The sequence below is a fragment of the Leptonychotes weddellii genome, unplaced genomic scaffold, assembly GCF_054177405.1.
Source record: "Leptonychotes weddellii isolate Sample4059 unplaced genomic scaffold, ASM5417740v2 HiC_scaffold_5473, whole genome shotgun sequence".
In the NCBI taxonomy this organism is placed as follows: Eukaryota; Metazoa; Chordata; class Mammalia; order Carnivora; family Phocidae; genus Leptonychotes; species Leptonychotes weddellii.
The window spans coordinates 1-10,916 of NW_028022610.1; the positions used below are offsets into that span (position 1 = coordinate 1).

General features: G+C 37.0%; 1 protein-coding gene across 1 annotated transcript; it reads right to left on the minus strand.

The window, feature by feature from the left end:
* Positions 1–6: 6 nt before the first annotated feature.
* LOC102745239 (ATP-binding cassette sub-family A member 6) lies at positions 7–10,821 on the minus strand. Its single transcript, XM_081811085.1, has 5 exons — positions 9,174–10,821; positions 7,412–7,549; positions 3,771–3,878; positions 2,781–2,954; positions 7–2,367 (listed from the first exon to the last, which is right to left on the minus strand). The coding sequence occupies exons 2-5, from the start codon at positions 7,460–7,462 to the stop codon at positions 2,230–2,232; spliced, it is 471 nt and encodes a 156-aa protein (XP_081667211.1). The 5' UTR covers positions 7,463–7,549; positions 9,174–10,821; the 3' UTR covers positions 7–2,229.
* Between the last annotated feature and the right edge of the window lie 95 nt (positions 10,822–10,916).

Here is a 10,916-nt window from a genome sequence, read left to right on the forward strand (position 1 = left end):
AAAAATCTGGAGATTAAGGTGAATGTTAAAGTGACCAGGTAGACTTTCTGACAGTGCATTAAGTGTAATCTAAGACAATAAGATAAAGAGAGAAATTTACCTTTTTATTACTAAGGTAACAATATTGTGAATGTATAAAAACCTGTATAGGATGGAAAGCTAGACAGGTGGTTATTTTAAAAAGTCCATACTGCCTCCCACTTAGACTAAAGCTTTCTAAATGTCATCCCTGCTCCATTTCTTCCCCATTCCAAACAAATAATTTTATTGAGACTGTGCATTTTGATTGCAATGGACTTAATTTCTTTTAATAATTTTTTTTAAGATTTTATTTATTTATTTGAGAGAGAGAGAATGAGAGACAGATAGCAAGAGAGGGAAGAGGGTCAGAGGGAGAAGCAGACCCCCCGCTGAGCAGGGAGCCCGATGTGGGACTCGATCCCAGGACTCCAGGATCATGACCTGAGCCGAAGGCAGTCACTTAACCAACTGAGCCACCCAGGCGCCCTGGACTTATTTTCTTTTAAAATACTGGTAAATGTAGGATGGGGGATAAAGATAATTTTTCATTGTTCTGTTTTAAGGATCAGTTTATCAGTCTACAAGTGTGTGTTGAGCACTGTATTGAACTTTTGCTTGATCTTATTAATGTATGAATTATAATAAAAACACTAAGAATTGTAACTACTAAATTCACTGAATATTACACAAAACACCAGGCATTAAGAATTTAGCATGCGCTGTTTGCTTTAATCCCCACAACAACTCCATAATGTGGTCATTCTTACTATCCCTTCCTTCCATATGGGAAATCGAGGGTTCAGAGAAACAAATAACATCCTCAAGACCAGACAATTAGTGAGTGACAAAGTTGGAACTCAAAACCCTATGTGTGTGTGATTCCTAAATCTTTAGGTTAGAAGACTATACTGTTTTGTGGGATTGTTATGCAGGGGAATGTTGTGTGACTACTAAGTGAACTTACGGTTTGGGGGAAACGTATAATCTACAAATAAAAAACGATTGTGAATAAAACCAGTAACTTGTAATCAAGTGTTCAGTAAGAACACCATAAGCATTTTAGATGGCAAATCCAAAAAATTTTTCTCATTTTGGAACCACCACGATGTCGCTGCAAAGGTATCACGTGATTATCCACATTTACGTTACATCTCTCCTCTTGGTTTCCGTGACATCACATGTGTCTAATTTTTCTCCCAGCTCCTTATTTTTGATAACTACAAGTCTATTGGTCCACTTAGCTAACTTCTTTTATTCTACCAAGCCTCCAAGTTTCTTTTGTGAATTGTTTTGTCCTTCTTTCTCATCCACTGGAACAAGAGAGGATTGAAAACTGCACAAAGGAAACATGCTATCGCTCAGCATGCTAAGATGCGCTACCATACCCCACCATAGGCTGAAAGGTACTTCCGTATTAGACAAGGGCCTGAGATACCCACGAAGGACCACACCCCATGGGCTAGGAGAGTGGACTCCAGAAACAAATTAACAGCTGAGTGTGGCTTCACTCAGTGATGAGGAGACTTTAGTATACTTTCCTTACAAATTTACCCAAGATCATAAAAGTGCAACTGCACTTACCATCATCTGATACATTTTTATTTATGATTTGTGAATCCTAAGACTAGCATAGTTTAAATTGATACAAACTGCATGATGAAAGGTCAATTATCACAGTACATATCCTCAACACATATTCTAATGAAATTATAAGCTCTTTGTATCAGGCATAAAATTACTGCAAACTCCTTGAGGTCTCGGTGAAGATGTATAATTCAGCCCACTCAAATCAAGATGTTGATCAACATAAACTTTAAAATAGTATTGTCAACCATCCTACTACCTCATATTTTTTTGACATCAGGAATGACATAAGGTCTGAGACCTCAATTTTATTCTTGAGTCGTCACTGATTTTTATGTGGCCTTAAACAAGTTCCTGAATTTTTTTCCCCTCTATAAAATTAGGTGAATTATGGGGGCGCCTGCGTAGCTCAGTCGTTAAGCGTCTGCCTTCATTTCAATATTCCATAAATATGTAGCTGTTCAGTGGTATAAAAATGCAATAGACAAGGACACTGAAATAGATATACATGTAAAAGAAAAAGGGAAAATAATTAGAAATTATAAATGTGTATTATACTGTAACATTTCTCAAGGCAAACGTGATTATATTTAATGTTACACTGAAAGTTACTCATCTCTCTCTTTATATGTTTGTATATGTACTTACAATATAGAAGCAAAATGACCAAAGGCCACTATTTTTTTTCCACTTGCGAAAAATAAATGATATCACATATGTCAAGAAGACAAGTGAAGTTGCATAACCAAGCCCAAATACAACCTGAAAATAATACAAATAATCAAAGTCAAACACTGAAGTATTAACGGAAGGAAAAATTAAATTACAAATATTTTTAAATATCTTATTTCAGGGGTGCCTGGCTGGCTCACTCAGTTAAGCATCTGACTTCGGCTCAGGTTATGATCTCAGGGTCCTGGCATCAGGCTCCCTGCTCAGCGGGGAGTCTGCTTCACCCTCTCTCTCTGCCCCTCCCCCTGCTCGTGCTCTCTTTCTCTCTCTCTCTCAAATAAATAAATAAAAATCTTTAAAAAAAAATCTTATTGCACATGCACTTTGAACTTTTTTTTAGTTTATGACAAAATATGAAAATGTCTTGCTTATAGGAAATATCAAATGTTATAATTTATCATGAATTACTTTATAAGATACTGTCTATATAATGTGTTACTTACCAAACCAAACACAATTCGACTTGTGATATAAACCTCCGTTATGTTGGCTATGTAAAAAATTAAATACATTGAAAGGAGAAGAAAAATGAAGACGCTAATATCCACCAGTGCCTGCCCACACCAGTAGGCAGAAGGGTAGAGGCCTGAAATCCATAGCTGGGACTTAGCTCTCTTCTGATGAGAAAACACAGGATATACATAGATTCAATTGAAATCCAAATCCAAAACAAACGCATTGGGAGAGATTTTAAGATAAATATAATCAAATCATTTTAAATCTTCTAATAATTTAATTATGTATATATTATTTGGAATCTGAGGTCTAAAGAGCCAATTCCATAACGATGACCACTGTGAAAATGAGTAGTTTTATTTTATACGTCTGATTCCCCACATCACTTTAACTCACGCATAATGAATAGAAAAGCAGACCTCATAATAATCAAGGCATAAACTTCCTTCAAAAGAGATATTATTCTGTGACCTGAAGGACAATAAATTATCCATTATCCAAATATGTTATGGGGGTTACTGGCTCAGAAGAGTGAAGGATGACTTATCTAAATCTGATTTAACTGTTTTGCCTTGGATAACAGACATGATCAAGTACAAATATAACCAAAAATTTTATTTGCCACAGTAGAAAGGGGATTTAAGTCTTACATCTGGTCCTCAATTTAAATATCAATGATTTATTCCTTTTCACTGGGAAATAATGTCGTCAAAAGTTGTATAATAGTCCCCTTTACAAGTTTAGATTAATTTGAATCCCTGTAAAATTACTGCATGTTTCCCGCAATTTTGAAGTAAAAAATATTTTGTGTTTTTAGAAGTAAAGTTTCTGACTTGATAGAAATAATGCTTAACTACACTATCTAAATTAGACATATGCTTCTATGTCTTTCTCACAGGAAAACATTTTGAACACATAGCATTTAAATCACAATTACTGGAGTCCTTGAAGTTCTCTTTTTTCCCCCTTTCTCTTACTTTGTAATCGCTGATACTGCTCATGGAGATGTAAGGTGAAATGCTGCACACAACCCAAAACAAGAACATGGAACCTTCCGGCAGTCCAGTCCAGAAGAACATATAATTCTGCAAATATAAAAGGTACTTTAAACTTGTGAATATTTTAAAAAATGAAACAAATACTAATGTGGTGTTATCACATTGACTGATTTGAGCATGTCGAGCCACCCCTGCGGCCCAGGAATAAATCCCATTGTGGTGGTGTGTGATTGTGGTGAATAATCCTTTTAATGTACTGTTCAATCCTATAAGCTAGTATCTTGGTGAGAATTTTTGCATCCATGTTCATCAGGGATATTGGTCTGTAATTCTCCTTTTGGGTGGGGTCTTTGTCTGGTTTGGGGATCAAGATAATGCTGGCCTCATAGAAAGAATTTGGAAGTTTTCCTTCCATTTCCAGTTTTTGAAACAGTTTCAGAAGAATAGGTATTAATTCTTCTTATAACAGACACATGAAAAAATGCTCAACATCACTTGGCATCAGGGAAATACAAATTAAAACCACAACGAGATACCACCTCACACCAGTCAGCATGGCTAAAATTAACAACTAAGGAAACAACAGATGTTGGTGAGGATGTGGAGAAAGGGGAACCCTCCTACACTGTTGGTGGGAATGCAAACTGGTGCAGCCACTCTGGAAAACAGTAGGTTCCTCAAAAAGTTAAAAATAGAGCTGCCCTACGACCCAGCAATTGCACTACTAGGTATTTATCCAAAGGAGACAAACACAGTGATTAAAAGAGGTACACGCACCCCAGGGTTTATAGCAGCAATGTCCACAATAGCCAAACTATGGAAAGAGCCCAGATGTCCATCAACAGATGAATGGATAAAGAAGATGTGGTATATATGGTAAACAATGGAATATTACACAGCCATCAGAAAGAATGAAATCTTGCCATTTGCCACAATGTGGGTGAAACTAGGGGGTATTATGCTAAGCGAAATAAGTCAGTCAGAGAAAAACAAATACCATATGATTTCACTCATGTGTGGAATTTAAGAAACAAAACAGATGAAGATAGGGAAAGGGAAGGAAAAATAAATAAGCGGAAAACAGAGAGGGAGGCAAATCATAAGAGACTCTTAACTAAAGGAAACAAACTGAGGGTTGCTGGAGGGGAGGTAGATGGGGGAGGAGGGGTAATGAGGTGATGGATATTAAGGAGGGCACTTGATGTAATGAGCACTGGGTGTTATATGCCACTGATGAATCACTAAATTCTACCTCTAAAACTAATAAAAAAATTAAAATTGAAATTAAAAAATTAAACAAATACTAATTATCATTAAAATACACTTTTTGAAGTACTGAAAAATAAAAATAAAAGTGTACGCCTTAATTCAGCAACATCTATGCATGAATGTGGGAAAGGAAATGATTTCTGATCATTTAACATATGGCTTAAACTCCTAGAAAAAAAAAAGAAGTAAAATATAACTTATGACCCACTTCAGGGTATATATTGAAAAGAACTGAAAGCAGAGTCTCAAAAAGATATCTTCCCACACATGTTCATAGAAGCACTACTCATAATAGCCAAGAGGTGGAAGCAATCCAAACGTCCACCAACAGATAAAGGGGTAAACAAAGCATGGTATATACATACAGTGGAATATTATTCAGCCTCTAGAAGGAAGGAAATCCTGTTACATGTTGCAACATGGATGAATTTCAAGGACATTATTCTAAGGGAAATAAGCCAGTCACAAAAAACCAAATACTCTATGACTGTCCTTATACGAGGTATCAAAAGTAGTTAAATTAACAGAAACAGAAAGTAGGATGATGATTGCCAGGAGCTGGGGGAAAAGGGACAATGAGGTTTTAGTTCTGCAAGATGAAAAAATTTAAGAGATCTGTTTCACAATAATGTGAATATGCTTGACACTATTGAACTGTACACTTAAAAATGGTCAAGATGGTGAATTTTATGTCATGTGTTTTTGCCACAGTGCAAAAAATAATAATTTGGGACTTAAGATCCTGGAGAAACAGATCACTCAGGCCTGAGCAGCATGTCTTTCTCAGCTAATCTTGTTATAGATATGTAAAGCCATCAGCAGCTGGTTGGATGTGTTTGGAAGCAAAAGAGCTAAAAAGAAAACTTGATGCCACCAAGCTTGTGGGGAAGGAGACAACTTTGAATCACCATCCCCAAATCCGTGTCTGCCTGAGGCTGGGCCCATGCTTAGGTACAGGACTGCCTCTTGAATATAATCACAGTCCAGCAGTGCAGTAGCCTGTCTCAAAATAATTCTACAGTTCTCAAGCTTTACTTAAGGCTTTAGAGGCTACAAGGATCAATTTGAATGTTTCACCAGGTACAAAAATCCATTACTGTCTTCATAAAAATGGCTGAGAGAAGAAAGGTGTGCGCGACTCAGGATGCCTAAGAGAGTAACTGGGACCAAACTTTATTTGATCCTGAATAAACAAGTAATGACATGAGGAAACTAAAGGACCAAGAGGGGATAACATCTATGTCTTTCTACTGCCAGTTGGTTCTACTTTCTGGAGAGTTCCCTTCAGACTCCCCTACCCTTGCACTGTCCCAGTTCTCACGGTCAGTGGGGGCTTCAACTCGATGGTGCATGTGTCCATCGCTGACCACTCAAGTATAATCTGTCCATCTACTCTTGCTCGTCCCCCAGCACCACAAATGCAGTAAAGCCAAAACTGAATTCAACCCCTTTGTCACAAAATGGGCTTCCCTTTTTGATGGCTCCATTTCTAATCCTACGTAGTGCTCTTCCGGTCTCCTGGTTTAAAACAGTTGAGTCAGCTTTAAGAGATCCCTCTTGAGTATCAGGGTCTAACCAGAAAACCATTACTACCCTCAGGACTTCAAATAGAAAATACTCATGCAAGGGCTACATGTGTGGGAAGATCAGAGAAGCCAACGAGGATGAAGCAAGAAGACATTGTCACTTCTGGGCAGGGGGGCAGGGGAGGCACAAAGGGGGTAAGCAATGTGACTGCAGCCCAGGCTGCAGGATCCTCCTGCTCTCCTGGCTCCCACTACTGCTTCCTGCCATCTAAATCCAGGCTGTAGCCAGCTGACAAAAACCCTGAAGATGCAGCCCATGTGCGTCAGATACCCATACAATGCATACAACTAGGGGTGGGTGAAGAAATTAACCAGAAGACATACAGCCCGAGAACTGGCAAAGTCTCCTTCATATCAGTCTACTACCCATTTAGTCAATGAATGGTCCACCAACAAATTAGATTAGACTTATAAGATTCTAAATGTGTTTTACAAGTGTTCTTGATTTCCAATTCAGTGTACACACACACACACACACCCCTGCACTCACACTCTCTCCAAAACACTTCTGCAATCAAGTCTGTATCTTTGCAGAAGATTCTCTAGAAGACTATGACATAATACTGAAAAGTATTCCCCCCATGAGCATTCTTTGATTGAACCAAGGGGAAAAATCATATTTTGTTAGATAAAATGTTTAAAATGTTAGGACAAAAACATTTTTAGGATTAACAATCAATGATGAATATTTAAAAGCTATGGAGGGAAAACATAGATTGCTTGCCAAATTCTTAATTGTTTAGAATGAGTAAATCCAATACTTACAAAAGGATATGGGCTTCTCTCAATTCGAATATTTTGTGTACAATTAAACATTCGAAGTAGCCCATTGCTAATAATATTCACAAGAATAGGAAAACAGTGCAGTCTCAAGGTATTGCACGCAACTGAAAATCTGTAATCCTTTGAATAAAACAAAAGCAAAATGATGTTAATTCTGTCATTAAAGAACAAAGAAAAAATTTTTATATTAAAATCCCAATAGTGCCACACTCTGTGTGATCATCCTCAAGTTAACTGACCTTTCTGAGCTTCAGGTTCCTCATCTGTGAAAGGGGATAATAAATTGGTTGTATAGCCACTATATGATTTTTTCTTAGTATTACTAATTTTGGACCATTTTGTCCTCATTTTGCTGATGAGGAAATTTCAAATAACTGAATATAAAAGTAGCCCCGATAAGGAGACACAGTCAGTTTATAGTGAGCAAGCAAAGGAGCTCTGACTTCCTGGATAGGAGATAAGCACAGGGTGCATAAAATATTCATGGTTACACTGCCAATGAGCCATTTTTATGTTTTCTAAGACAATGTTTATATTCTTTATGTTTATGAAAATGTTTATGCATTTATCAAGAGGCTCAGTAGGGTTTAAATATTCTATTGGTTCAGGTAATAAATATGTTAGATAAGTAACAAAGCAATTGCCAAGCAATGCAGTTTCCTACAGTTGGCGCAAAGAGATTACTTTTGTTTTTCAATTGAAGTATAGTTGACAGACAATGCTACATTAGTTTCACATGTGCACCCGATTAAGACTGCATTTTTTACCATGTACTTAGTTTAGATGGAACTGGACTCAATGACATATCTTACAAAGCTTTTGTTTTGGTTTTTATTTCCTTGTAGCCAGAAATAATGAGGTAGTTCATTTCATGTGGGCTCCCAGCTTTTCACTGGCTTTTAAGTAAGACTCAGAATTTTATTTTCAATTAGGATGTATTTTCAATGGTCTTGTACCTGGAACAATCTCTATCCCTTGGACTCTTTTACCGAAATTGAAACAAGCTAACGGTAGACTGAGAACACTTTTCTCTCAGAGATTTCATGTGACTTTTATAGTATTTAATGTATATTCTCAATACAGTTGCCCCTGGAACAACATGGTTTTGAACTACACTGTTAACTTATACATAAATTTTTTCTGATAAATATGGTACAGTGGTGTAAATGTATTTTCTCTTCCTAATGATTTTAATAACATTGTCTTTTCTCTAGCTTATCTTACTGCAAGAACACAGTATACAATCCATATAACACACAGAGTATGTGTTAATCGACTGTTTAAGTTATTGGTAAGGCTTTCAGTCAACAGTAAGCTCTTAGCAGGTAAGTTTTTAGAGAGTTAAAAGTTATATGCATATTTTCAACTGTGCAGGGGTTCGGCGGTCCTAACACCTGTGTTGCTCAAGGGTCAACTGTATATGAAAACAACTTTTGAGTAGTTAGTCACTGAAGAAAATTCTTTAAATTCATGGTTGGTAATTATAAGGTCTAATATTTTATTGAATCTGAATAATGCAATTACACTTAGCTACTCTCAAATGTAAAAATCATCTAATTCCAAAGTTAAGATCGAAAATGTTTTACAAAAGCTTATTTAAACTTCACAGTTTATTCAATAATGACCCCAAATGTTTTTAAATCAAGTTACTATATACTAGCTGGGTTGACTGCCATTTAAAACAGTTAAATATGTAGCACTTTATTACTTTTTTTCATGAAAGCAAAACCAAGATGCAAAATACCTTTTGTTTACCAGAAACTATGATAGCTCCGTTGTACGACAGGTCATCAGTGCCGTTTCTGTTTGCAAAGTCATCTACTTCCAAAAGTATATTTTGATGCTTCACTGACTGTATAAAATCTTCAATATTTGATTCTAGTATGAAATCAGTAACAGAAGGCCATAGAAAGCAAGAACATATATGTCAAAATTTTAAAATAAACCACATACACAATTTAAAGTCAATACTTATAGAATATTATGTGAAGTCATGTGTCTTTGGGCATCACAATAATAAAATTGGCTCACTTTACCATCTTTTATTTATCAAATCCTATGCTGTGATGAGTTACCTTTATAATTCTGTTTAGTGCAAGTTAACATGTATGTGACCATTAAAACAAGATAATTCTAGGGGCGCCTGGGTGGCTTAGTCAGTTAACCATCTGCCTTTGGCTCAGGTCATGATCCCAGGGTCCTGGGATGGAGCTCCATGTCCGCTTTCTGCTCAGTGGGGAGCCTCCTTCTCCTTTTCCCTCTGCCTGCAGCTCCCCCTGCTTGTGCTCTCTTTCTCTCTCTCTCTGACAAATAAATAAGTAGAATCTTTGAAAATAAATAAATGAATCTTTAAGAAAAAAATATACATATATTTTATATACATATCTATTCCCTAAATATATGTATACATTTAGTAAGAAATGAAAAGAGTGCCACTATCAAAGTTTTTGATAGGCCCCTAAAGGAGAAAGCAGATGAGATTTTTTGACAGAGAAATAAGAGCTAAGAAAACCCACAGCCTAGAGCACACAAGAGCAAACAACTACAAAGGTAAAACTAATGTCCAGGATATGGAAACTCAGAGTGGACAAATTCAAGGGGACAAAGTGGGCTCTGAAGCCACAGCCATGCTCATTAACTGGTTAACCACGCCTGGAACAAAGTGACCCCCTTTCTCTCCCCGTGGTCCACACGGAGCGGGCAGCAGCTGCAGTCGTCCCCAGCATACAAGTCCTCAGATTTACTTTTTAAGAGATACTATTTGGGGAAAACAGCAGGGCGAGATCTAAAGTAACTCCAGACAATTAAAAGGACAGGATGGAATGGGAAAAGAAAAAAAGGGGACTCTCATTTTTTGCTCATTTGGACTTTGAAAGGGAGTTCATACTGGGGACACACAGAAGGCGTTCTGGGATCATAAAACAGGACCAAGCCCCAGATGAATCAGCATTCCCACCAGGTGGGTAAGGAACATACACATAGAAAATAAGCTTTCCATGCATCCACACTCCATCTCCACAAGTCACCTAAGGTAGGAAACCTTAAAGGTTACCCACATTCCCTTAGGCAAACAGGGATTCCCTGATTTAATGAACATCTTACTAAGAATCATCATACTTGGAGAAAAGAGGAACAAGATGGCAGAGAAGCCCCAAACTTAAATCACAAAATACCTCACAACTGAGTACAGAGAAGAAAAATAAATAAGTTAATCCAAGCATATTGTTCTTAGAGTAACTGGAGAGGAAAATATATACATGAGACAATAATAGACCGAAAAATAAAAATGAATAGGCTGACAATGACAGGCTGAAAATTTCTGGATCTTAGAAATAAAATATATAATTCACAAAAATTTCCATTTTAAGGTAGCAGAGTGAATAAAACTTACTTTCTAACGATGGACTCTGAAAAACAGGCTGGGGGTTCTAGAGGGGAGGGGGGTGGGAGGATGGGTTGGCCTGGTGGTGGGTATTGAGGAGGGCAC

Coding starts and splice junctions, on each gene's coding strand:
- LOC102745239 (XM_081811085.1), bottom strand. CDS start 7,462: ATGTTTAATTGTACACAAAATATTCGAATTGAGAGAAGCCCATATCCT. Junction 2,955..3,770: donor GCAGTATCAGCGATTACAAA/GTAAGAGAAAGG, acceptor TTTTCTCATCAG/AAGAGAGCTAAGTCCCAGCT. Junction 2,368..2,780: donor GTCGAATTGTGTTTGGTTTG/GTAAGTAACACA, acceptor TATTATTTTCAG/GTTGTATTTGGGCTTGGTTA.